This window comes from Coregonus clupeaformis, chromosome 34, assembly GCF_020615455.1.
Source record: "Coregonus clupeaformis isolate EN_2021a chromosome 34, ASM2061545v1, whole genome shotgun sequence".
NCBI lineage: Eukaryota > Metazoa > Chordata > Actinopteri > Salmoniformes > Salmonidae > Coregonus > Coregonus clupeaformis.
Window position 1 is genome coordinate 3745010 of NC_059225.1, and position 22400 is coordinate 3767409.

The window sequence follows — 22400 nt, forward strand, 5'->3', positions numbered from 1 at the left end:
TGGAATTGTGATACAGTGAATTATAAGTGAAATAATCAGTCGGTAAACAATTGTTGGAAAAATTACTTGTGTCATGCACAAAGTAGATGTCCTAACTGACTTGCCAAAACTGTAGTTTGTTAAAAATAAATTTGTGGAGTGGTTGAAAGACGAGTTTTAATGACTCCAACCTAAGTGTATGTAATCTTCCGATTTCAACTGTAGCTACGTTTTTAAGAGAGAGCTTTTCAAATGGCATCTTTCCCCGTTTTCAGTCACAGGTGGGAACTGGATTAGGTGTGAGCAGAGCAGCAGGTGGACTCATGAGTTGAGCTACAATTTTATTGGGGATAGCTTTATTTGTGACCTATGTACAAATTAGAATCGTGGAATAGCACAGCATAAGAGAGTTGCCACATCAATAGGTCGATTGAGGTTTTACAGACGTGTTTAATAACGTTTTATGTACACACTTTATTAGAATACTTATGAAATGCACATTGTTATATTTGGTAACATGTTTATTTTCCTTCGACTCCAACCCCATTCGATGCATTGAACAGATGTGGGTGGAGCAATGTCTATATGTAGGTCCGGTGTAGCTCAGTTGGTAGAGCATGGCGTTTGCAACGCCAGGGTTGTGGGTTCGATTCCCACGGGGAGCCAGTATGAAAATGTATGCACTCACTAACTGTAAGTCGCTCTGGATAAGAGCGTCTGCTAAATTACTAAAATGTATATAAGGGTGCAAATTACAGAAGGTCTTGAGGCCGATACGTACAGCGTAATAAAGAGCAGTGATACTAGCAAGAAAGAGTGGGTTTATTATTTTTATCTCTCAAGAAATCCAATTCATGAATGAAAATCCTTTTTGAAAAATGTCACTTTTTAAGTCACATTGGAATTGACTGGATTGAAATGGAATTCACCCCGTGATTACACCCAAATGGTCCCAAGTATTTAATAAATTATATGTTAGGCTTATTCTGGCATGTGCAATACGCTATAATAAATTATATTAGGTCTAGTGAAAAGGCAAAAACTTGACTTATTTGTCAAATGTGAAGAAATCAACTGTGCATGAACAGGACAAGGATGCGATGCGCGCGTCCTTCAGAACCCATATTCTAACCAAATAGGCATAATTGCGGCGAACGTAATTGATGGAGACTGCGTACATGTTTTATTGGAGGATTGAAAAGACCATGGGGATGAGAATAGCCTATGGTTTATGTCGTTAGACTGGTGTGATAGTTTGCGGCACAGGGCATTGATCACCGCGGGGTGATTCACCTTCTCTGTGGGTCTCCATCAATATGCTCTCAGTTTGCGTCCGCTTGGTCCGCCTCCAGGCAGAGCGCGTACAACTCCATTCGAAGCAGCTACAGCCGCGCATGGTCGCCAATCTGTCCCGTTTATCGGTCACAGAATCCTTTTAGGCAGCCTTCACCGGAGGATAGCCTACATTTGGACAACGCAGTCCCTTCCGGATTTCAAATAACATTTTACCGGGTATTCTTTCAAGGAATGATTCTCTTTTTCTTTATTTAGGCCAACGTTTTCCTTGACAACTGGATATTTTTTTATTTCTTGAAACCCCTATGGCCAGTCTTTATATCAATGAAATGATACGTCTGCTGTGCGGACCTGCGCGTCATCGGTTACCTTGCTGGTTTTCCCGGGCGTGGTATTCATGTAAGTATTTCATTTATCTCAACGTGGATTTATAAAATGTATATGGAAAAATTATTTATCAATATGTGGCAGGTTTTTACGGGTACATGGCAGGTCGTCCCGATTCACATTGTGGTGGGTGCAGAACGTCATGTGACGCAATTAATCCCTGAACGGCAGATGGATGGAATAGGTATTTGTGTTATTGAGCAGTGGCATAATATTTGTCGCAGCGTTTGCCCCATTAATTGGTGAGCATCACAGTTATCGATAACCTGCTTGTGTACCAGCTAGCTATACGTCAGTCTTGCTAATTATCCTTATTAGTAACATATACTTTTTTTTTTATATACAATAAGGTTTATCATAATAGCCTAATAATAATAATAATAATTAGTATTATTACATAATATTCATCAACTATGTTTGTTGTTAATCATATTTGAGTTTTACATCATATCAAATGCATATATGATTAGCCTACATATTGGCACTGCTTCATTTTAATGAATGCAAATGCATGCCGGTTATAATTGAACTCTTATGACCATGGCCAAGAAAATATAGCTCATGGGTTTCTCCATGAAGTCAGCAATACCCACCAGTGTTTGTGTACAGTGGCTTGCAAAAGTATTCATCCCCCTTGGCGTTTTTCCTATTTTGTTGCCTTACAACCTGGAATAAAAAAAATGTTGGGTGGGGGGGTTTGTATCACTTGATTTACACAACATGCCTACCACTTTGAAGATGCTAAATATTTTTTCTTGTGAAACCAACAAGAAATAAGACAAAAAAACAGAAAACTTGAGCGTGCATAACCCCCCTTCTGCAGCAATTACAGTTGCAAGTTTCTATAAGCTTGGCACATCTAGCCACTGGGATTTTTGCCCATTCTTCAAGGCAAAACTGCTCCAGCACCTTCAAGTTGGATGGGTTCCGCTGGTGTACAGCAATCTTTAAGTCATACCACAGATTCTCAATTGGATTGAGGTCTGGGCTTTGACTAGGCCATTCCAAGACATTTAAATGTTTCCCCTTAAACCACTTGAGTGTTGCTTTAGCAGTATGCTTAGGGTCATTGTCCTGCTGGAAGGTGAACCTCCGTCCCAGTCTCAAATCTCTGGAAGACTGAAACAGGTTTCCCTCAAGAATTTCCCTGTATTTAGCGCCATCCATTATTCCTTCAATTCTGACCAGTTTCCCAGTCCCTGCCGATGAAAAACATCCCCACAGCATGATGCTGCCACCACCATGCTTCACTGTGGGGATGGTGTTCTCGGGGTGATGAGAGATGTTGGGTTTGCGCCAGACATAGCGTTTTCCTTGATGGCCAAAAAGCTCAATTTTAGTCTCATCTGACCAGAGTACCTTCTTCCATATGTTTGGGGAGTCTCCCACATGCCTTTTGGCGAACACCAAACGAGTTTGCTTATTTTTTTCTTTAAGCAATGGCTTTTTTCTGGCCACTCTTCCGTAAAGCCCAGCTCTGTGGAGTGTACGGCTTAAAGTGGTCCTATGGACAGATACTCCAATCTCCGCTGTGGAGCTTTGCCGCTCCTTCAGGGTTATCTTTGGTCTCTTTGTTGCCTCTCTGATTAATGCCCTCCTTGCCTGGTCTGTGAGATTTGGTGGGCGGCCCTCTCTTGGCAGGTTTGTTGTGGTGCCATATTCTTTCAATTTTTTAATAATGGATTTAATGGTGCTCCGTGGGATGTTCAAAGTTTCAGATATTTTTTTATAACCCAACCCTGATCTGTACTTCTCCACAACTTTGTCTCTGACCTGTTTGGAGAGCTCCTTGGTCTTCATGGTGCCACTTGCTTGGTGGTGCCCCTTGCTTAGTGGTGTTGCAGACTCTGGGGCCTTTCAGAACAGGTGTATATATACTGAGATCCTGTGACAGACCATGTGACACTTAGATTGCACACAGGCAGACTTTATTTAACTAATTATGTGACTTCTGAAGGTAATTGGTTGCACCAGATCTTATTTAGGGGCTTCATAGCAAAGGGGGTGAATACATATGCACGCACCACTTTTCCATTATTTATGTTTTTGCATTTTTTGAAACAAGTTCTTTTTTTCATTTCACTTCACCAATTTGGACTATTTTGTATGTCCATTACATGAAATCCAAATCCATTTTAAATTACAGGTTGTAATGCAACAAAATAGGAAAAACGCCAAGGGGGATGAATACTTTTGCAAGGTACTGTATGTCATTGAAATGGTCAGCCCTTATGTATGACCCAAACCTGGGCACTGTTGGAATACTTAAAAAAATGCATCCTTCCTTCCTCCCCTTTCTTGGAATATCTACTGACCTGACATTATTTGATCTGTAATAGATACTGTGCTTGTTTTGGCCAGGAGCTCAACCGAGCTGAGTACCGGCACCTCAAAATTTCTACTGCATTATAGAATATTATCTCAAAAGTATTGTGGAGCTCCTGCACCTAAATATAACCAGTACCGGCACCCACAATGAGTACCATAACTTATTTTTGTCCAAGTCAAACACTGAATAGATGTGTAGTGGAAGCACTACTTTATCCGATCTACACTGAACAGAAATATAAACTCAACATGTAAAGTGTTGGTCCCATGTTTCATGAGCTGAAATAAACGATCCCAGAAACTTTCCATAGACACAAAAAGCTTATTTCTCTCAATTTCTGCGCACAAATTTGTTTACATCCCTGTTAGTGAGCATTTCACATTTGCCAAGATAATCCATCCACCTGACAGGTGTGGCATATCAAGAAGATTAAACAGCATGATCATTACACAGGTGCATCTTGTGCTGGGGACAATAAAAGGCCACTGTAAAATGTGCAGTTTTGTCACACAACACAATGCCACAGATGTCTCAAGTTTTGAGGGAGCATGCAATTAGCATGCTGACTGCAGGAATGTCCAACAGAGCTGTTGCTGCCTCCAACGTCGTTTTAGAGAATTTGGCAGTATGTCCAACCGGCTTCACAACCGCAGACCACGTGTAACCACACCAGCCCAGGACCTCCACAACCGGCTTCTTCACCTAAGGGATGTCTGAGACCAGCCACCCAGACAGCTGATGAAACTGAGGAGTATATCTGTCTGATTGGCTGGGCCTGCCTCCCCGGTGGATGGGCCTATGCCCTTCCAGGCCCACCCATGGCTGCGCCCCTGCCCATAGATTGAATTGATTTCAATTTATATGAACTGTAACTCAGTGAAATCGTTGAAATTGTTGCATGTTGCGTTTAAATTTGTGTTCAGTATAGTTGTGTTGGATCAGTACTTAGCCTATAGGCCTACTCTAAAGAAGAGAGGAAGAAAGTATGCATGTGTTTAATTTTCAAACAGGACCCTGCGATTTTTGTACTGGTGGACCAGTTATGCTAAACCTCTCTCTCATTATAGGCTAGACACTACAGGGGACACAGATCAAGTGTTGTACTGGAAAGACACGTGTGCCGGCAAGACGCCACCAATAACAATGTGCTGTACAGCAATCAAGACTGTTTCCTAAGCAGGCCTAAACAATAGTAGTTATCCAAAACACACATATAGAGAGAGTGTGAACTTGACTAAAGCCCCCCAAAATGACTCACTTGCAAGCGGGCCTGAGCTCCGAGACCACGGAGAAAGCTCGACAGGAGCTCAACGAGAACCCCGACACCCTCCACGCGGACATCCAGCAGGTGCGCGACATGATAGTGACACGGCCAGACATCGGCTTCCTGCGCACGGACGACGACTTTATCCTGAGGTTTCTGCGGGCGCGCAAGTTTAACCAGGCAGAGACCTTCCGGCTCCTGGCCCAGTACTTTCAATTCCGCCAGCAGAACCTGGACATGTTCCAGAGCTTCAAGGTGGACGACCCAGGGATCAAGCGGGCGCTGATGGATGGCTTTCCAGGTGTCTTAGAAACACCGGATCAGCACGGCCGGAAGATACTCATCCTTTTCGCCTCCAACTGGGACCAGGGCAGGTGAGTGTACGGATATTTTAGTATGCACATTTGTCTCAATAAAATGGCTTCAGTGATTTCTCACTGAAATGGCTTCAGAGATGTCTCACTGAAATGGTTTCTGTGATCTAATTGTTTCATTAATCAAATAAGCAATTGTGCTGTAGCTACTGATTGGTACTGATTTGATAGAATACTTTCAAACATTTAATTTGGAACTAAATAGCAAAACTCACATGCACAGAAACTTTACTCCGGCCCTTGTCTGGACAATGTCATTGGTCAGACACACCAGAACGGACCCAGAACAAAAATCATTGAATTATTGTAATAATCTTGATACAGTACAGTGCTGGATTGTTCTGGATTTTATCCCAATCTGATGTCTCTTTCTCTCTCTCTGTGAAGGAACTCTTTCACAGACATCCTCCGGGCCATCCTCCTCTCCCTGGAGGTTCTCATAGAGAACCAGGAACTCCAGATCAACGGCTTCATCTTGATCATGGACTGGAGTAACTTCTCCTTCAAGCAGGCTTCCAAGCTCACGCCTAACATCCTCAAACTGGCAATCGAAGGCCTGCAGGTAGGCCTGACCAGGGATGTGTTCAGTAGGCATGAACAGGTAGGCCTGACCAGGGATGTGTTCAGTAGTTTGGTCCTCTGTAGCTCAATTGGTAGAGCATGGCGCTTGTAACGCCAGGGTAGTGGGTTCGATCCCCGGGACCACCCATACGTAAAAATGTATGCACACATGACTGTAAGTCGCTTTGGATAAAAGCGTCTGCGAAATGGCATATTATTATTAATATTATTATAGTTTACCCATGCAATATGTGGAGCCATCGCACCCCATATGGCCGATTCTACAGTCAACTTTTTTTATTGCATCATTTCATTGTCCTTCTTTATCAGTTCTAAGGACAGAGACAGATAGACAGCGTATCCTGCCTTGCAATGTAGCCTATATGACTACCAGTAAATAAAGATTTCTATACAATATGATGATGATCCTCATTTTAGACCTACATAACGATGGGATGTCCTGTTGCTAAGTAACAAGGTGAAGCACAATGGTTAGTGTATGCCCTGATTTTAAATGCTATGATAATCAGACACTGAATGATGTGGACACATTATATGGGCAGATCAACAAGCAGACAGTGGATATATCAGGGAATATATTAATTTGAAGTTAATTACAAATAGATAGTGAGCCCAAAAGTGTTGTGAAAACACCAAATGCTTATGGCTTATGAGGAAATTATTTAGCATTGGCCATGATACGTCTGAGATGTACAACCAATCTATTGTAGGAGTATACCACTTTACAGAAAACTTTTTTTTTATGCTTTCACAATATTAAATCCCGTGAGACGCATAATTGAATGACCCAGCCGCCTTGTTTTACATGGTTTTGTCACGGGGATTACATTGTTGGTCTTACACTGCAATCATTAAAGGTGTCAATTGCAAGGGTGAAAGGGACATGTCCAAACAATGCACTGTAGCAGTGCTGCACACTGTAGATGGCTAGCACAGTTTCAAACAGCAAGGAAAATCCTCATTATCAGCATCTATTTAAGCAATAAAGCATGAGAAAGCGGGGGATTATTGTGTGAAGGAGCAGCCTTTAGAAGGGTGTTATTCACAATAATTCCCGGGTTCTGGGGCTACTACTTTTGTAAAATGGTTGCCAACATATAAAAAAAGATTAACAACATGTTTTCATTAACAGCGTTATTTTAATGAGTTTTATTTAATCCTTCCACCATAAAATATAGTCTGGGCAAAAGTCAGTCGTTAGTTCTGATATTCTGAAGTTGCTAGCCAAACAGGCTGGTTGTCCATTCTTCCGTTCTAAGCAAAACAGGTTGCTATGAAGGCTAGCTACTTCTCCTTTGCTAGCTAGCCAACTAAAGCTAACACACAATCACATCAAGCAGCTGAAATGACAACAAACTAGGCTGTATGAATTTGGAAATAATTTCTAGATGCTTTTTTCCCAGGGGAGATGAAGTTTATGCCTGTCTGGGCTGTTGGAAAGTGGACGCGCATTGATAAATCAAATGGAACTATTAACATGCATTACCCAGGGATTGTGGTGAATAGCTCCCTGCTCTCAACCAATCAGCATCCAGGATACAAACAACCTGTTTTATAATAGAAACTCTGTCATGCTCTTGGCCTGCTTCCCTAGGTCCCTTTTGCTGCAGGGTACTGTACTGTTAGGTCAAAAACCTTTTCAATAATAGAATGAATGCCATTTCATTTAGCTATAACAATCGAGAAGACCGAGGAACTGGGTTAGCCTACCATTTAATACATTTTTTTTGTTATGCCATTGAATTTCTAAATAATCTCTATTGCAACTAAAATAAAAGAGAGGGAGCAGAGTTTATGAAACAACATTTAGTAAAACATATAACTGTATTTGAGTATCTCAACCAATTTCCCCTTCCCTGCTTCACTACAGGACAGCTTCCCTGCTCGCTTCGGTGGGATCCATTTTGTGAACCAGCCCTGGTACATCCACGCCATGTACACCATTATCAAACCTTTCCTCAAGGACAAGACTAGGAAAAGGGTAATTGCCTTTTTCACTGCTTAGTCACCTTCTCTAACCCCTCCCCCCTTTTCCCATCCATCACTTTATAACTGCCTCAGTTGCAGTTCTATCGAGTGGTTACGCTCTGGCCTGCTAGAGGTACAACACTAATGAGCTGACGAAGCCAGATAAAGAGATGTCATTAAATGCCTTTGCTAGTTGAATAAAATGAAAGGTACCACAAAGGAGATGTATCATTTAGTACTTCAACCTTTCCTCAGGTTAGATCAATGGAAAAGCTAAAAGCTATTTTGTAATACAGCTTCCTTCAAAGATGACGCCGGTCAAACATGAAAAGGGAAAGTAAGATAACAGGAATTGTGGGAGTTCTGAAAATAGAGTCTGAAAACCTTCTTCCCATCAGATTTTCCTCCATGGAAACAACCTCAACAGTTTACACCAGCTAATTCTACCCGATTGTCTGCCGTCCGAGTTCGGCGGCACGCTGCCGCCATATGACATGGGCATCTGGGCACGGACCCTCTTAGGGCCCAACTACAACGACGAGACGGAGTACACACTCACCTACGACGCCCTCCACGTCAAAGAGAACTATGGTGGCGGAGACAAGGAATGTGCCGACAAACTTCTGAAAAGGTGAGCTACAAAAAAGGTGGCAAAATTCCAGTAATTATCAAACTGAAAAATATCTATGGGAATATATGGGATTTGTGGGAATTTACCGGAATGTTTGGACTATTCCCCTCCCTAGCTACAGTATAGTAGTGCAGAAAGCTAACAAAAAAGCTCAACAGAAAGTTAGAGAACACAAACGGTAAATCCAGAGCGGTCATTCTTCTCCGATAGTATTGACAGCCGATTGTTTGAAGTCTGCCAGGGCAATTACGCAGTCCAAAGACTTTCAGATAATGACCGCTATGGGGCTGATCACTGACTAGTGTGAACCCTAAGAAATGCCTGTTTCAATACGAGATGGTCATTACGCTTGAGATTTGCCCACTGCTGTCTCCTAAACAGCTCACTCACTCAGAGACCCACTGCAGTTTTCCATTAATCCTCGCCCCCCAGCTAAAAAAAAGACTCCTCTCTGAAACACAAAAGGTTACACCAGAGCTATGTATAGGAGGTACTGTATATGGCTCTGGGTAACATTACTTTTAGGTTCAGAGCTTTTGGACAACGTACCCTTTTACAAGCTGAAAGCTTATCTATAAGACTGAACATGTATACAGTACTGTAGATGGATGCTCTGTCGAAAGCAATGGGAAAACAGAATGTCTTAGAGACAGAGAGAGAGAGAAGAGAGAGAAATCTAAAAACCTTCTCCACATAAACTGGCCGCATGCACGACTCTCTCCCATCTGCAATCAACAGAAAGCCATGTAGTATCAGGTCTTGGGAGAGCGGGCTCCTCTGAATTTTTTTAATTAAAAAAGCATATAAGAGACCCTCTTCCTGACCCCAGCTAGTGTCTGCTCCAATCCCAGGGTTCCCCAGTTTCATTCGCTTGCCACAATAACCCAGGAGACGACATCTGGAGGGGGCGGGGCGTGGATGGGAGGTTGGTGCAAAGAACATGAACCTGCTCCCGCTACATGGCCAAGCTGCAAAGTCAAAATTGACTATATCGTGAAAATGTATTAGCACGGAAATGAGCGTTTAGTTCTTAATTTAAGGTTGAGTTAGGGCGAGCCACATGGTTAGGGGTATGGTTGAGGTTAGGGTTTGTTTTAAAATCAGATTTGTTTGGAGAAGTTGTCATACGGCCGGCTTTGTAGCTTGGCCGGATAGTGACAACCGTTGATGAGGGATACTGGGAATGCTTGCCTGTTATTGGTCATCTGAGATTGCCATTAGTGCAGCCAGTCAACATAGTAGTTATGAGCAATGAGATGGCATGAGCCCATGGACGCAACGATCGGATGGATAAAACAGATTATTGAAGATTGGGTCGTTTGTGGGTTGGTTGAATACGCTTAGTGTTCTCTGATTAGATCAAGGAGGGCTTGTTAGTCTTTGATTGCTGCTGTTTTGCTCCAGTGTGGAGTAAGTAAGCCATGTTGCCTGTAGTCATACAAGGCTGTGCAGCAGAAGGCCTGACAGATGTAACTGAGATTAAGGCTGCTAGTGAAGAACATCCTCCCAGAAACAAGATGGCAGAATAAACTCACCTCTTGGACTGTACTGACTAGTAGAATTTTGCTACAATTTGATTTGCAAAGCTCCAGATGTAAAGACCCTGCTATATAATCCAGTTCAATAGGTTAGCGACACCTGCTCTTTCCATGACATAGATTGACCAGGTGAATCCAGGTGAAAGCTGTGATCCGTTATTGTTAAATCCACTTCAGTCAGTGTAGATGAAGGGGAGGAGACCGGTTAAAGAAGGATTTGTAAGCCTTGAGACAATTGAGACATGGATTGTGTATGTGTGCCATTCAGAGGGTGAATAGACGAGACAAAATATTTAAGTGTCTTTCGAACAGGTTATGGTAGTAGGTACCAGGTGCACCAGTTTGAGTGTGTCAAGAACTGCAACGCTGCTGGGTTTTTCACGCTCAACAGTTTCCCTTGTGTATCAAGAATGGTCCACCACCCAAAGGACATCCAGCCAATTTGACACAACTGTGGGAAGCATTGGAGTCAACATGGGCAAGCATTCTTGTGGAACGCTTTCGGCACCTTGTAGAGTCCATGCCCCGACGAATTCAGGGATATTCGAAGGGCAAAAGGGGGTGCAATTCAATATTAGGAAGGTATTCCTAACGTTTTGTACACTGAGTGTACATGATCCGTGAAGCTCTATGTAGGTTTTATAAAGGATTATGGAGAGGCTTTATTAAGCTTTATAAGCTATACTTCTGCATTATGAGAGATAATGTGAATTGGGACCTTTCACTGTCATATAAGCGTTTCATTTTGAGAGTTGCATTCAACAATATGAGGCAAAATTGAAAACATTCAATTCAATGCTATATTCATCATCACGTTAAATCGGATAGATATTTAACAAAGCTTATTTTGGGATATCTAAATCTCAGTACTCTCAATGTGACTGTCCTTCCTTCCTTTAGCATTTACATTTTAGTCATTTAGCAGACGCTCTTATCCAGAGCGACTTACAGTTAGTGAGTGCATACATTTTTCATACTTAGCAGAGAGAGTTCTGGGTAGGCTCCATTTTTATCGGCTGTTGATTTTAATCAGTGGGCTTACAAGGGGAGAGGAGAGGAGGGAGTGGAGAGGAGCGGAGCGCTAATCTCCCCCACTCGTGTTAAACAGCACGGAATCAGGGATTTAGTCTTAGCCCCATTGGATTGCCCTCCTCAGCTTGGTCGTTGAGCTCATCTTTAATGGACCAGTCATAACCTAGCATGCTATAAGTACTTCCTGGTAGCTAAAAGAGACAAGAACACAGAGGCTTTGTGATGATGACGCATGGAAATGAGGGTAGATAAGAGCACAAGGAGGAGGAGGAGTGTTTAGGGACGAGGGGTATTGCGTCATGTATTTTACCATTGGCAGTCATGTGTTTTTAGGATATAAAAACAAGTGTGCTATTTTCCTAATCTGGATTTTCCCCCAAAATGGTTGGTTTTCAGTTTGTGTTCAGACATTATAAGGGGGGTGATCCAAACTTAGTCTTACAATGTATTATAATCACATCGTAATGCATCATAACCCCAGATACAGTACGTCTACAGTTCTCTCTTTGATCTCTATTACCCTGGTCCCTGCTGGACTTTCTCCATTATACTGCTGATAGTAGTCCATCTGTGTCTTACAGGAAATTACCATCTCTTACTGTTGTTGTTGTTTATCTCAGGTCCCAGTCAGCCGTGGAGCCGGGTACCCTACGGCAAGCAGACAGGGAGAACACGGCACAGCCACTCCTGGCTCTGGACTGATCTCTCCCTTCCGCCCACACTGGATCGAAACCCCTCTCATTAGGATTCCAACCCCACTGACTCCAAAACCTAAAGCTGAACTTTGAGAAAGTATCAAACTAACTCTAAACCATTGTTCACATGGAGCTGCTGTACTGAAAACCTCTCATCTCTCGACTTTGAGCCAGTGGCAGTTTCAGCTGTGCCATCCACTTTCACAGGCAAACCGATCTGTCACCAGCCATCCAAATCAATGCCGATAGGAGTAGAATGATTAAACGAATGTCAGTGTTACCAGTACCACTAGGAGGGACTGACTGACAAGAGTTAAATGTCAAAAAGTCCAGAGAACGCCAAACTGTATCTTACTGTTTTAGGGGCTGTCGTTACTATGAAAGTCAATATATTTCAAGATTGTATATTTATCAGGGCTACTGCACCATCGAACTGCAATGTATTTAAAGTAATCTTTAAAAGAATGTATAGAAAATGCATTTTCAGTTGTGTGCTAATTACGTGTGTGAATGTTCAGGTTGTCATTGAAAATCACACAAATGAGTAGAATTTCAAATGAGACGAATCAGTGTTACAATATACAAATGAAGCTACCTATGTAATTAATTAAAACTACACAAAATTCTGATCACTTGACACCATTTTGACCAAATGTTTAATTTACTGAAAAATAGCTTTACAATCATTCAGTGCAACTAATTACAACACACAAAATATAATTGAAAGAAACATTACTTACTTGGAAGGCCAGTTACAACAGTTGGAACAGCTCAGTGATATCAACACCATAAAAGTATTAACTTCATATCTAAGATGAGTGATAGCAATTCATAAGAGTACCATAAAAGGTGAAAACTCAAACGATGTGGCTTTGTGAAGGTGCTTGATTTGTTACCCTTGTAACTAAGGAAATCATTTGAAGCATGGAGGAGATAACTTGAGTGTCATCGTCACAACCCAAACTGATAACCACAAATACCCCAAGACACATTTACATTTACATTTTAGTCATTTAGCAGACGCTCTTATCCAGAGCGACTTACAGTACCAATGTCCATGAGACACAACCACAATGTTGAAAGGCAATTCAATGAGCCTAAGGGTTCGACATGGCATTATGATGTATTGACATGCTCCTCTGAAGTAGGGAAGTTGAGGGTAAAATGATGTTACCCAAGTTTCCCACTCGTAGTTCCCACTTGGAAGTTCATTATGAACGGTTTTGGACATCTGAATCTCGTATTGTGACGAGTCCCTGGGATTGCCAAGAATTTGTCAGATATATAATGTTTTATTGTCTCACAGGTGCATTTCATTGCTCCAATGAAGCTGACTACCATTGCCCATAGAGAGTGATTAAATAACATATCTAGAAGAATATGCTTTGGCACTTTTCTTTTGAATATCAACAACATTGGTTAGGCAAAGACCCTCTAATCAGCTCTGCTATACATGGAATGGAGCAGATCTGGGTCCAATACTTTCAAATACTCAAGTATAGTCTATGCTTGATTTAGCTTGGGGTTCTCCTTTTAGGGACTATTCCATTGGTTCCATTGTACAAGGCAAACTAAATTAAGAGCAGATGAAGTATTTGACATGTATTTGACCCAGGTAAGAATGCAGTGTGACAAGACTGGTGTACATTTAACATGCTCCTGCCGAAGTTTTACACAGGGAAATTGTAATTTTATAAAACATTAAAATGTTATGCATCTACAAAATACATGCCTTCAGTCACGTGTTCATATGACACATTTAATAATGTAAATTCACACATTTGGCAGGATTTTAAATGACAAAGACAAGCCTGTTGAGTAGAATGGTTTGTGTGCGCTCCCAGGTCAAGGTGCAGTTGAAAATAGCGTATATTGTTAGCGTACAAAAATAAGATGTGTCAGTCAAGGTTTTCTTGGCAATATTAATTCTGCAATAAAAACATATTCTTGGCATTGTGAAGTCCCATTCATTGATCTAAAGTGACATGCGAAAATCCTACAAGTGAAATGGAATGGCCTAATAAGTACTGTGTCTGTATTTTACAATAGTTTTTCTCCCAAAATACAGTAAGAGGCAGGTTACTGTATAAAGCCATGGAAGTTACAGGAAGTATATTCACAAATTACGTGTTAGAGAAACAACAGATTTAGGTTCCCACTTTCAGCTAGTAGAGGTTTAGCTAGCTTAGCAACATCTTAAAAGGATAGTTTTCTGTGTTTTAACCCATATCATTTACTTACCTCAAAAGTAATCAACTACATTTTCTTGAGGTAAGAAATGAATTATCCCTTTAAAGTATCAGTAAGTGTCCAACAGTAAACTCGCAAACTGCAATAGTACAGCTTTGTGAAGTTCATGTAGGTACTGTATGTTTCAGACATATAGCACTTTGGTTCCCTAATGAAAAAACAAGAATGCACTTGTGAAAAATTTACAACACAACCTACATGATATTCAACCCACACCTTACCGTTCTTATAAATTCATATTTATGCCTAAAAACCTACTTGGTGAGTACCACAGTTAGCAGTCAGTGTTCCCAAGGGTCGTTGTAAGGCTTTTTCCAATCTGAGAGGGCCTTTAGTAACTCTTCAAGATGGAGCCAAAATGGCGCCCTGGACTGAGCAAAGGCAAGTGTCACATTTGTCACGTTTGACCTAAAATGGCTGGCTGTGGGGTCAATACTTGTGAGGGAATGGGTTGACAGATACCTTGGACCCTTCTGTTCTCATGGGTTAAGCGTGTTAACCCCAGCACTCGAGTAGGCGACAGTCTGTCTGCACATCTGTCTGCCTGTCTGACAGTCTGTCGGACAGTCTAAATGGGGGAGAGAGTCTGCCGTTGGTACTGGGTGAGCTCGGGGTGCCACACATCCACGATGAAGATGAGCCGGTAGCTGTCGGCGTCCTGCCACACCTCATGCTCAAAGGAATCATCAAAGATTAGCACTTTCCCCTCCTCCCAAGCCCTGGAAGAGAACAGAACAAACCATAGCCTTTCTATTAATGAAGCCACATGGATGAGTTTATAAACCCAACAGCAGCTCCTCCAGTTAGTTTGGTATAAAGCTGAGAGGGATGGGGCTGGGGAAATGCAATCACTCAAATTCATAGGTGGAGCTATGGATGCAAGAACTTACAGTCCACAAGATCGACAAGATAACGTTAAAGATATTTTGCAACAATACTTAGTCTTGAGTGATATTAAGTACTGAGCACTCAAATGATAAGTCTCACACTGTACCAAAAACTAACAAGTGCGTGATGTTATTAGATGTAAAAAGGCATGACGTTGATAGCTGTGGAAGGTGTTACCTGGTGTCGTTAGTGCACCTGATCTTGCAGCCCGTCTTGGGGACGACCAGGCCCAGGTGCATGCGCAGGCGACAGTTGGTGGGCCCCGTGTGAGGCCAGACATGAGTACCAGACTGCATCACCGAGAACTTGATCTGGAACCCAGGGAGACAGAGACAGAGAGAGACAGAGAGAGACAAGAGACAGAGACACAGAGAGAGACAGAGACAGAGACACAGAGAGAGAGAGACACACAGAGAGAGAGAGAGAGAGATACAGAGAAAGAGAGAGAGAACAGAGACAGAGAGAACAGAGACAGAGAACAGAGACAGACAGAGAGGCGGTCATACACCCAGAGAAAGTGAACACAGCTGAAATTAAAGTATTTAAATGAAGTACGTAAAAAAAAAAGAATTCAGACAATTTATATTTGTTTTTGAAGCAACCTATTAGCTCAAAGGCACATTGGCCAGCCACATACAAAAAACACAAACATTTCCTATTTTTTCAACAGAAATTGAAAGAAATTGCAGTGAGTGCAGCATAGTGCCTTTGTAACTCCATCCATCTCCAGTAGGAGCCTGGAGGGCCAGACTGTCTCTCCATCTATCCTCCCCTGCTCTACAGCAGTGCTGGTTGCCTAATAGTTGGCATGTCAGTCCCGTCTGTGGCGGGGTGACCTACCTGTCCTCTCTTGCAGCCCGTAGCCTCCGGGTAGCGCTCCAACAGGCCACAGGTCTTTGGAACACTGCGGCACGACTCCCCTGCCTTCTTGCCTGCATGACCAGGAGGACAGAGAAACAAGGAATTAGAGGCCAGGTTCAGACACCACTAACCCCTAATCCTAAAGCACTTGTGGGGAGTTTTCAGTCTATTTGTAACAAAGGAAGTTGCCAGGTGTTTGATTGGTTTACCTTGCTGCCAGAGGGTAAACTGACCCCACTCCCCTTTTTCTCTGAGGTTCTCCTCCTCTGGAACAAAGAGGCCGGTGGTTTTATCCATCACTGACAGGGCCTCGTCCCTGATGGTCCTCCAGTTCCTCTCCAGGGTCTGTCCCGTTGACATAGAGACACGTTATTATATTTCTATGGTCTGCCCCTGGCACAGCAAAGGGGATACATGGTCAGAGACTGCTTTACGCCAGTTCAAAACTCAAACGAAGAAGAAAACGATTTTAAAAAAGCAGGCAGCCCATGTTCAATCAATCAATCAAATGTATTTTATAAAACCCTTTTTAAGCAGTTGTCAAAGTGCTATACAGATAACCAACCTTAAATCCCAAACAGCAAGCAATGCAGATGCAGAAGCACAGTGGCTAGCAAAAACTCCCTAAAAAGGCAGGAACCTAGGAAGAAACCTAGAGAGGAACCAGGCTCCGAGGGGTGGCCAGTCCTCTTCTGGCTGTGCCAGGTGGAGATTATAAGAGTGCATTAAGGCCAGATCGTTCTTCAGCTGTCCCTGCCCACGCTGTCACAGAAGTGATCAATGGAATAGAGAGGAAGTACTCCCTCTAGACTTTATTGAACTCCGTCACATTGATCAATCAACTATCAGGGAGAAAAGGCAACCAGCTGAGACATTATCATGTCTATCATAATTATCATCATTTACAGTACCTTGACTAGATCCATATAGCCAGTGTCCTTGGGCGTCCACCACGGCTGGGCTTTGAGACCGTCCACATTGTAGAGAGATCGCTGCCATACGGAGGCAAAGTGACCTCTTTGGTGCCCTATCTCATACCATTTGTAGGCCTGGAAGAGTATTCCAAAACCAACACATTTTAACTCACATACAGTATTTTCAAATGCTCTGTTTTTGTCTTATTGTCAGAAGAAAAATACTATTACGAGAAACCATACTGCTACAATACTCAGTGAAGTTACTATCTAGTGAATACTGCTGGTGCTGAGTCAGTATTGCTGTAAGCTTGGTGTCTGAGTTTGATCTTAACTCACACTGTCATCTCCCATTCTCTGTAAAGCGTCTCCGAGGTGGAAGTAAAACCTGCCGTCGTCTGTGCCAGGGTCTCCTGATTCCAAACCATCCTGCAGTGCAGAGAGAGGGGTTTCAGTGCAGAGAGAGGGGGTTTCAGTGCAGAGAGAGAGGGGTTCAGTGCAGAGAGAGGGGTTTCGGTGCAGAGAGAGGGGTTTCGGCGCAGAGAGAGGGGTTTCGGTGCAGAGAGAAGGGGTTCAGGATCAAAAGAGTGGTTTGAATCTGTGTGAGCATGATTGATTTATTATTTATTATACACACAGTACTTACCCTGAGGAATGGGATGCTCTCTGCTATCTTGTTTTCTGATTTGAGGATGAAGCCGTAATGGACTTTAGCAAAGCCGTCACTTGGTGCAATGGCCAACACCTACCGGGGAATAACATCATTAGAAATCATCAATTGTTAATCAAACAATCAATCATGACACTCATTGAAACTTCCCTACTGAAAATGGCCACATTCCATTTACAAATTACGACCACATTTAAATTGCAACACAATAGCGATACATTTTTAACACATTGTTTCACCAATGTGGTGACGACTTTGGCTCACCTCCTCGTAGACCCTCTTGGCGCTCTTGTTGTCTCCGATGAGCAGATGGGCCACGCCCAGATCGTTCTTCAGGGCCACGTCCTCAGGGAAGATCTGTACCAGTTTCTCCAACGTGGCCAAGGCACCCCTCATACGACCTACACCAGAGAGAGAGAGAGGAAGTCACCCTATGTACAACCAGACTCCCCAGTAATCTCAATTAGACTAAATATTCCAAAATACTGGAGATATAAAAAATATATACTCAATTAAATCTCATTGAGAAAGACAACCACTACAACCCCTTTCCCAAATGGTATTCAAACTAAGTACGCAGGAGAAATGGACAGTATAATATTCTCTCTCCCTTCAAAAATATGTGTTTGTGTGTGTGTGTTTGTGTGTGTTTGTGTGTGTGTGGTCACTCCAGTATGCTGGGCCCTGTGCGTTACCTAGGAACTGCTGACGCTCAGCCCGTTTCTTCAATGTGGCCTTGATGAGGTCAGGCGTGGCGTTGGGCAGCTCTGACGCCTCCTTGTATGTGCCGATGGCCTTCTGCAGCATGTCGTTGCTGAGCATCTTCTCTGCCAGATCATCCTCAGCCTGGACACACACAATGAGCCCCAGAACATTTCAGGCCTTTTCCCTATTTGTACATGGGTGCAATTTGTTTATGCTCATAGTATACAGTAGTGTAAACACTAAGTGTTAAAAATGTTAAAGGGTTACAATTTGTTTAACCAGTTCAATATAAACCAGGAAAATTGAGACAGTTGTTCTCACCAGAGCTTTCCCATAGCGACACCTGGGACTCTGGGGGTACTGCAGAACTAGAGTTTCAAAAGCCCGGACAGCCTCCTCCACTTTCCCCTGGGTGGTGAAACAAGACAACAACAGATCAGCATTGATTCAGCCATTTACTTTCAAGATACATGTTCATTAAAAACCTCACACAGGCTTATAAAGAGGACAACATCAGACCTTTTTTACTTACCTTTTTACGTAACTTCTCAGCAGCGTCAATCTCCGTCTTGATTGTTTTCTCAAATTTATTCAGGAGTTTGGGCTTCTTCTTTTTAGCTGAAACGAAGAACAGAACCTCAGTGAGGGATTGGTTGGATCACTCAAAGCGCGTGTGGCTGCAACCTCAGCATATGGCTACTGTATGCAGTTTCTCAGTGAAAATGGCAGAGCACACTGTAATCTCAGTTATGTTCTACTCTAAAGTCACTTCCTGATGCGTCACTCATTGTGACTGAGTGGGTCGTTTCAAGACATTTCAATGACATCAGTATTCACAGTTAAAAGCTTGACACAGCAACATCATTGGCAGGGCTAGGTGGGAGGCCATTAATGCCGACTGAGGACAATAACTACAATACTACGGTGCGGGGGTGGCCAACCCTCCTGGAGAGCTTCTGAGTGTACAGGATTTTGCTCCAGCCCTACACTTACACACCTGATTCAGTAAATCAAGGTCTCGGGGGAGGATAATTAGTAGGTGTGTCAGAGTAGGGCTGGAGAAAAAAAACCTGCGGCAGGGTAGCTCTCCAGGAGGGTCGGCCACCCCTTGCTATCCTGCTTCTATAAAGCTTGTGTTCGCCATAAAAATAAGGATTAAAAGAAACAATGACCTTTTTCTTTAAGCTTATCCTTGGGTTGGACCTCAGCATTTTCTGAAAGACATACAAAGGGAAGAAAATGACAGCTAGACTAATGCTATGAATGCTATCAACATACTGTAGCACCACAAATAACAAATATTGAATAACGCTTTTCAGATCCATGTAACTAAAGCACGGTCTAAAAAACATTACAAGATTTTCCATAGTGCTTTTAAAGGAAGACACATTTAAGCCCCAAGAACAGATCTGGTTTAAAAAGCATAATGATTTTCTTGGAAAAAACAAAGGTTTATATAAAGGATTCTATTGAGAATGGTGTCCACCAATTCAGTAAAGAAAATAATAATGCCAACAGCAGCAAACCAATGATTTATATACAGTATAAACTAGATGACTGTGCTGAAGCCACCGTGCTTCCATCTTGGCACTCCCCTACCATTAAATGCATCTCTACATTGGTTTTTGCCATGTTTATTATATTACAGATACCTAATGCATACTTTTAAATTATATGAGCTAAACATACAAAAATATATTTATAAAAAATATATTAAAACATTTTCCTCAAAGTATAATTTTTTGAAAGTTCTAATGTTACTGTCCCCATTTCAACAACAAAAAGACAGTCATTTTGTCCTTGAAACATTCAATAGAAATATTGTAGAATTCCATTCATTCTGGAGGACTGCTTCCTCTGGGGAGGACCAATATGGCTGAACAGTGGCTTCAAAGCCTCTCACTGACCAATACATAGCATTTACAACCCAGGGTTTACAAACACTCTGCAATAATAGACACTTGACATTGTAGAGGTCTGCTATTTTCATGATGTATATTGACTGCTCATATTGTACAAATCTCACAGATTACAATAAAACTGACAAGGCCTGATGAAAATGGCACGCAACCAGGAATAAACTGAAGAATTCATTTTAAATTGTGACATGAGCTGACATTTCTCAGCAGTGATGTAAGGTGATTATGTCACAATTGACTAGGCTTATTGGATACAGGCCATAGGCAAGGGATCTGGGGGGCTTTTCAAAGTGCACCCCACACTTCAACTTCAGACCAGTGTTTTTCCTTCTGCTGTATGTGGTCCTCTGTAGCTCAATGTGGTCCTCTGTAGCTCAATTGGTAGAGCATGGCACTTGTAACGCCAGGGTAGTAGGTTCGATCCCCGGGACCACCCATACGTAAAAATGTATGCACACATAACTAAGTCGCTTTGGATAAAAGCGTCTGCTAAATGGCATATTATATTATTATTATTAAAAATTACTGTATAGGCAGTGTTCCTCCCACCACAACATTGTCCTTGCAGTTCATGACCACAAGAGGATGCTGATGGGCCGGTATATCAGTCAAGGCTTATTAGGAGGAACTGAGTGACTTTGATACCTAGTCATGTAGTGATGCACGTCTATTGAACATCTTACTCCACTGTTAAGAGCCAACTCATGTGTCAACTAGTGGCAAAAAGTTATACTACTTCCCGCAGCTATGGGAACCACCCAAAAAAGTATCCAGCACAAACTCGCACAGCACAACCCTCAACATGCAGGTGAAGCCCTCCATAGAAAGGACAGTTACATAAGTGCCTTTGAGGTGGCCTTGAATGACTGGAAGCACTGGGATATGCCAACGGGGGCTATAATTACATACACGCTGCATTGAGCCCCCCGCCACGTCAAGCAAGCCTGCCTGTCAACTGCAGCTGTAGACGGCTGATCCGAGGTCAATAATGCAACTCTACTCTATACAATAACCTGGCCTGCATTAGAGTCCCTATTATAGTCACGTTATTTGACTGCCAACATTAACAGATTTATTATTCAAAATAGCTTTAGCTGTTGACATACAATGTATTTATGCGTGTTCAAATGTTTACTGTGAATAAAGCATAAACGTGTGTGTTGTTGGTGTGCCCACGTTCTGAATCTCCCTCTGGTGTTTTGTCCTCTATCACCACTGGCTCCTCTGCTACAATCCACATGCACAGGTTAGCAGGTACAGTGCAGTTAACGTAGGAAATCAACACTATTCAATGGTAGACACAGGAGCTCTAAGTGAGAATGTTCCTTTAAAAAGCAATGGTTTGAGACTATGGCACAAGACGTGTTATACTCCTAACCTTTCAGTTCTGGGACTGATTCAGCTTCCAGTTCCGGAACAGATTCCACCTCTGGTTCCACGTCAGCCTCCGGTTCTGGGACTGATTCAGCCTCTGCATTGTATCGCAATTGTACTAAAGATTAGATTTCAGTGCCCTTTGTAAGATTGGGGACTTGTCTAAGATATCACATTGGTGTGTGTTGTGTGCATCAGCAACCCACCTGCTTCCTGTGCCTCCTGGGAACCTGACTGGTCATTGTACTGCTCTGACTCTTCTGCAAGACAAGCAAATAAACACTTCATAAATACACAGACCCTTCACAGACCCTTCACAACGTCTAACTATTCACAGACCCTTCACAACGTCTAACTATTCACAGACCCTTCACAACGTCTAACTATTCACAGACCCTTCACCACGTCTAACGATTCACAGACCCTTCACAACGTCTAACTATTCACAGACCCTTCACAACGTCTAACTATTCACAGACCCTTCACAACGTCTAATAAAACACACTGTCACCAATGGTCATACTGAAACGTTTAAATGTAGAATCGGTACTGTAGCTTACCTTCTGTCTGCTGTGGCTGTGCCTTCTCAACCAATTCTGAAAATATACATCCACAGTTTATTTAGTGCAAAACGTTCTGCTTAGTGTTCAGTGCAAGGTCACAGTTAAGACCAGTTAACCAAGGAGAAGGCAGGGAAGGAGAAAGTAGAAGAGTCTATTTGGCCAATGAATAACAAAAACATTC

General features: G+C 42.4%; 2 protein-coding genes across 8 annotated transcripts in view; one reads left to right on the forward strand and one right to left on the reverse strand.

Annotated features, from left to right (window-relative positions):
• The first annotated feature begins 1110 nt into the window (after positions 1 to 1110).
• LOC121549651 (clavesin-1-like) lies at positions 1111 to 12615 on the forward strand. Of its 2 annotated transcripts, none has more exons than XM_041861438.2 (6): positions 1111 to 1674; positions 5059 to 5629; positions 6017 to 6230; positions 8082 to 8192; positions 8578 to 8810; positions 12001 to 12615. In XM_041861438.2, exons 2-6 carry the CDS (start codon positions 5241 to 5243, stop codon positions 12080 to 12082), a joined length of 1029 nt encoding a protein of 342 aa, XP_041717372.1. In that variant the 5' UTR covers positions 1111 to 1674; positions 5059 to 5240; the 3' UTR covers positions 12083 to 12615. The 2 variants fall into 2 exon arrangements, with proteins under 2 accessions (XP_041717372.1, XP_041717374.1); XM_041861440.2 differs by having other exon boundaries at positions 1116 to 1674; positions 6017 to 6191.
• A 97-nt stretch (positions 12616 to 12712) lies between these two features.
• LOC121549650 (aspartyl/asparaginyl beta-hydroxylase-like) overlaps positions 12713 to 22400 on the reverse strand; it is a 60136-nt gene continuing 50448 nt past the window's right edge. For all 6 annotated transcript variants that reach the window (XM_045210372.1, XM_045210370.1, XM_045210371.1 and 3 more), the window contains 15 exons: positions 22217 to 22252; positions 21863 to 21916; positions 21661 to 21753; positions 19536 to 19577; positions 18896 to 18981; positions 18685 to 18771; positions 18354 to 18504; positions 17923 to 18059; positions 17635 to 17733; positions 17328 to 17417; positions 16986 to 17123; positions 16284 to 16419; positions 16054 to 16145; positions 15391 to 15524; positions 12713 to 15044 (listed from right to left, as the gene is read on the reverse strand). In XM_045210372.1, the coding sequence (XP_045066307.1) occupies positions 14894 to 15044; positions 15391 to 15524; positions 16054 to 16145; positions 16284 to 16419; positions 16986 to 17123; positions 17328 to 17417; positions 17635 to 17733; positions 17923 to 18059; positions 18354 to 18504; positions 18685 to 18771; positions 18896 to 18981; positions 19536 to 19577; positions 21661 to 21753; positions 21863 to 21916; positions 22217 to 22252 (1526 nt within the window). In that variant the 3' untranslated portion in view covers positions 12713 to 14893. The remainder of the gene's footprint in view (positions 15045 to 15390; positions 15525 to 16053; positions 16146 to 16283; positions 16420 to 16985; positions 17124 to 17327; positions 17418 to 17634; positions 17734 to 17922; positions 18060 to 18353; positions 18505 to 18684; positions 18772 to 18895; positions 18982 to 19535; positions 19578 to 21660; positions 21754 to 21862; positions 21917 to 22216; positions 22253 to 22400) is intronic.

What these genes read in the sequence shown, in the direction of transcription:
- LOC121549651 (XM_041861438.2), top strand. Translation starts at nt 5,241, where the DNA reads ATGACTCACTTGCAAGCGGGCCTGAGCTCCGAGACCACGGAGAAAGCT. An exon ending in AGGACAAGACTAGGAAAAGG is followed by an intron (nt 8,193 to 8,577) that starts GTAATTGCCTTT and finishes TCTTCCCATCAG; the next exon opens with ATTTTCCTCCATGGAAACAA. An exon ending in GCCGACAAACTTCTGAAAAG is followed by an intron (nt 8,811 to 12,000) that starts GTGAGCTACAAA and finishes TGTTTATCTCAG; the next exon opens with GTCCCAGTCAGCCGTGGAGC.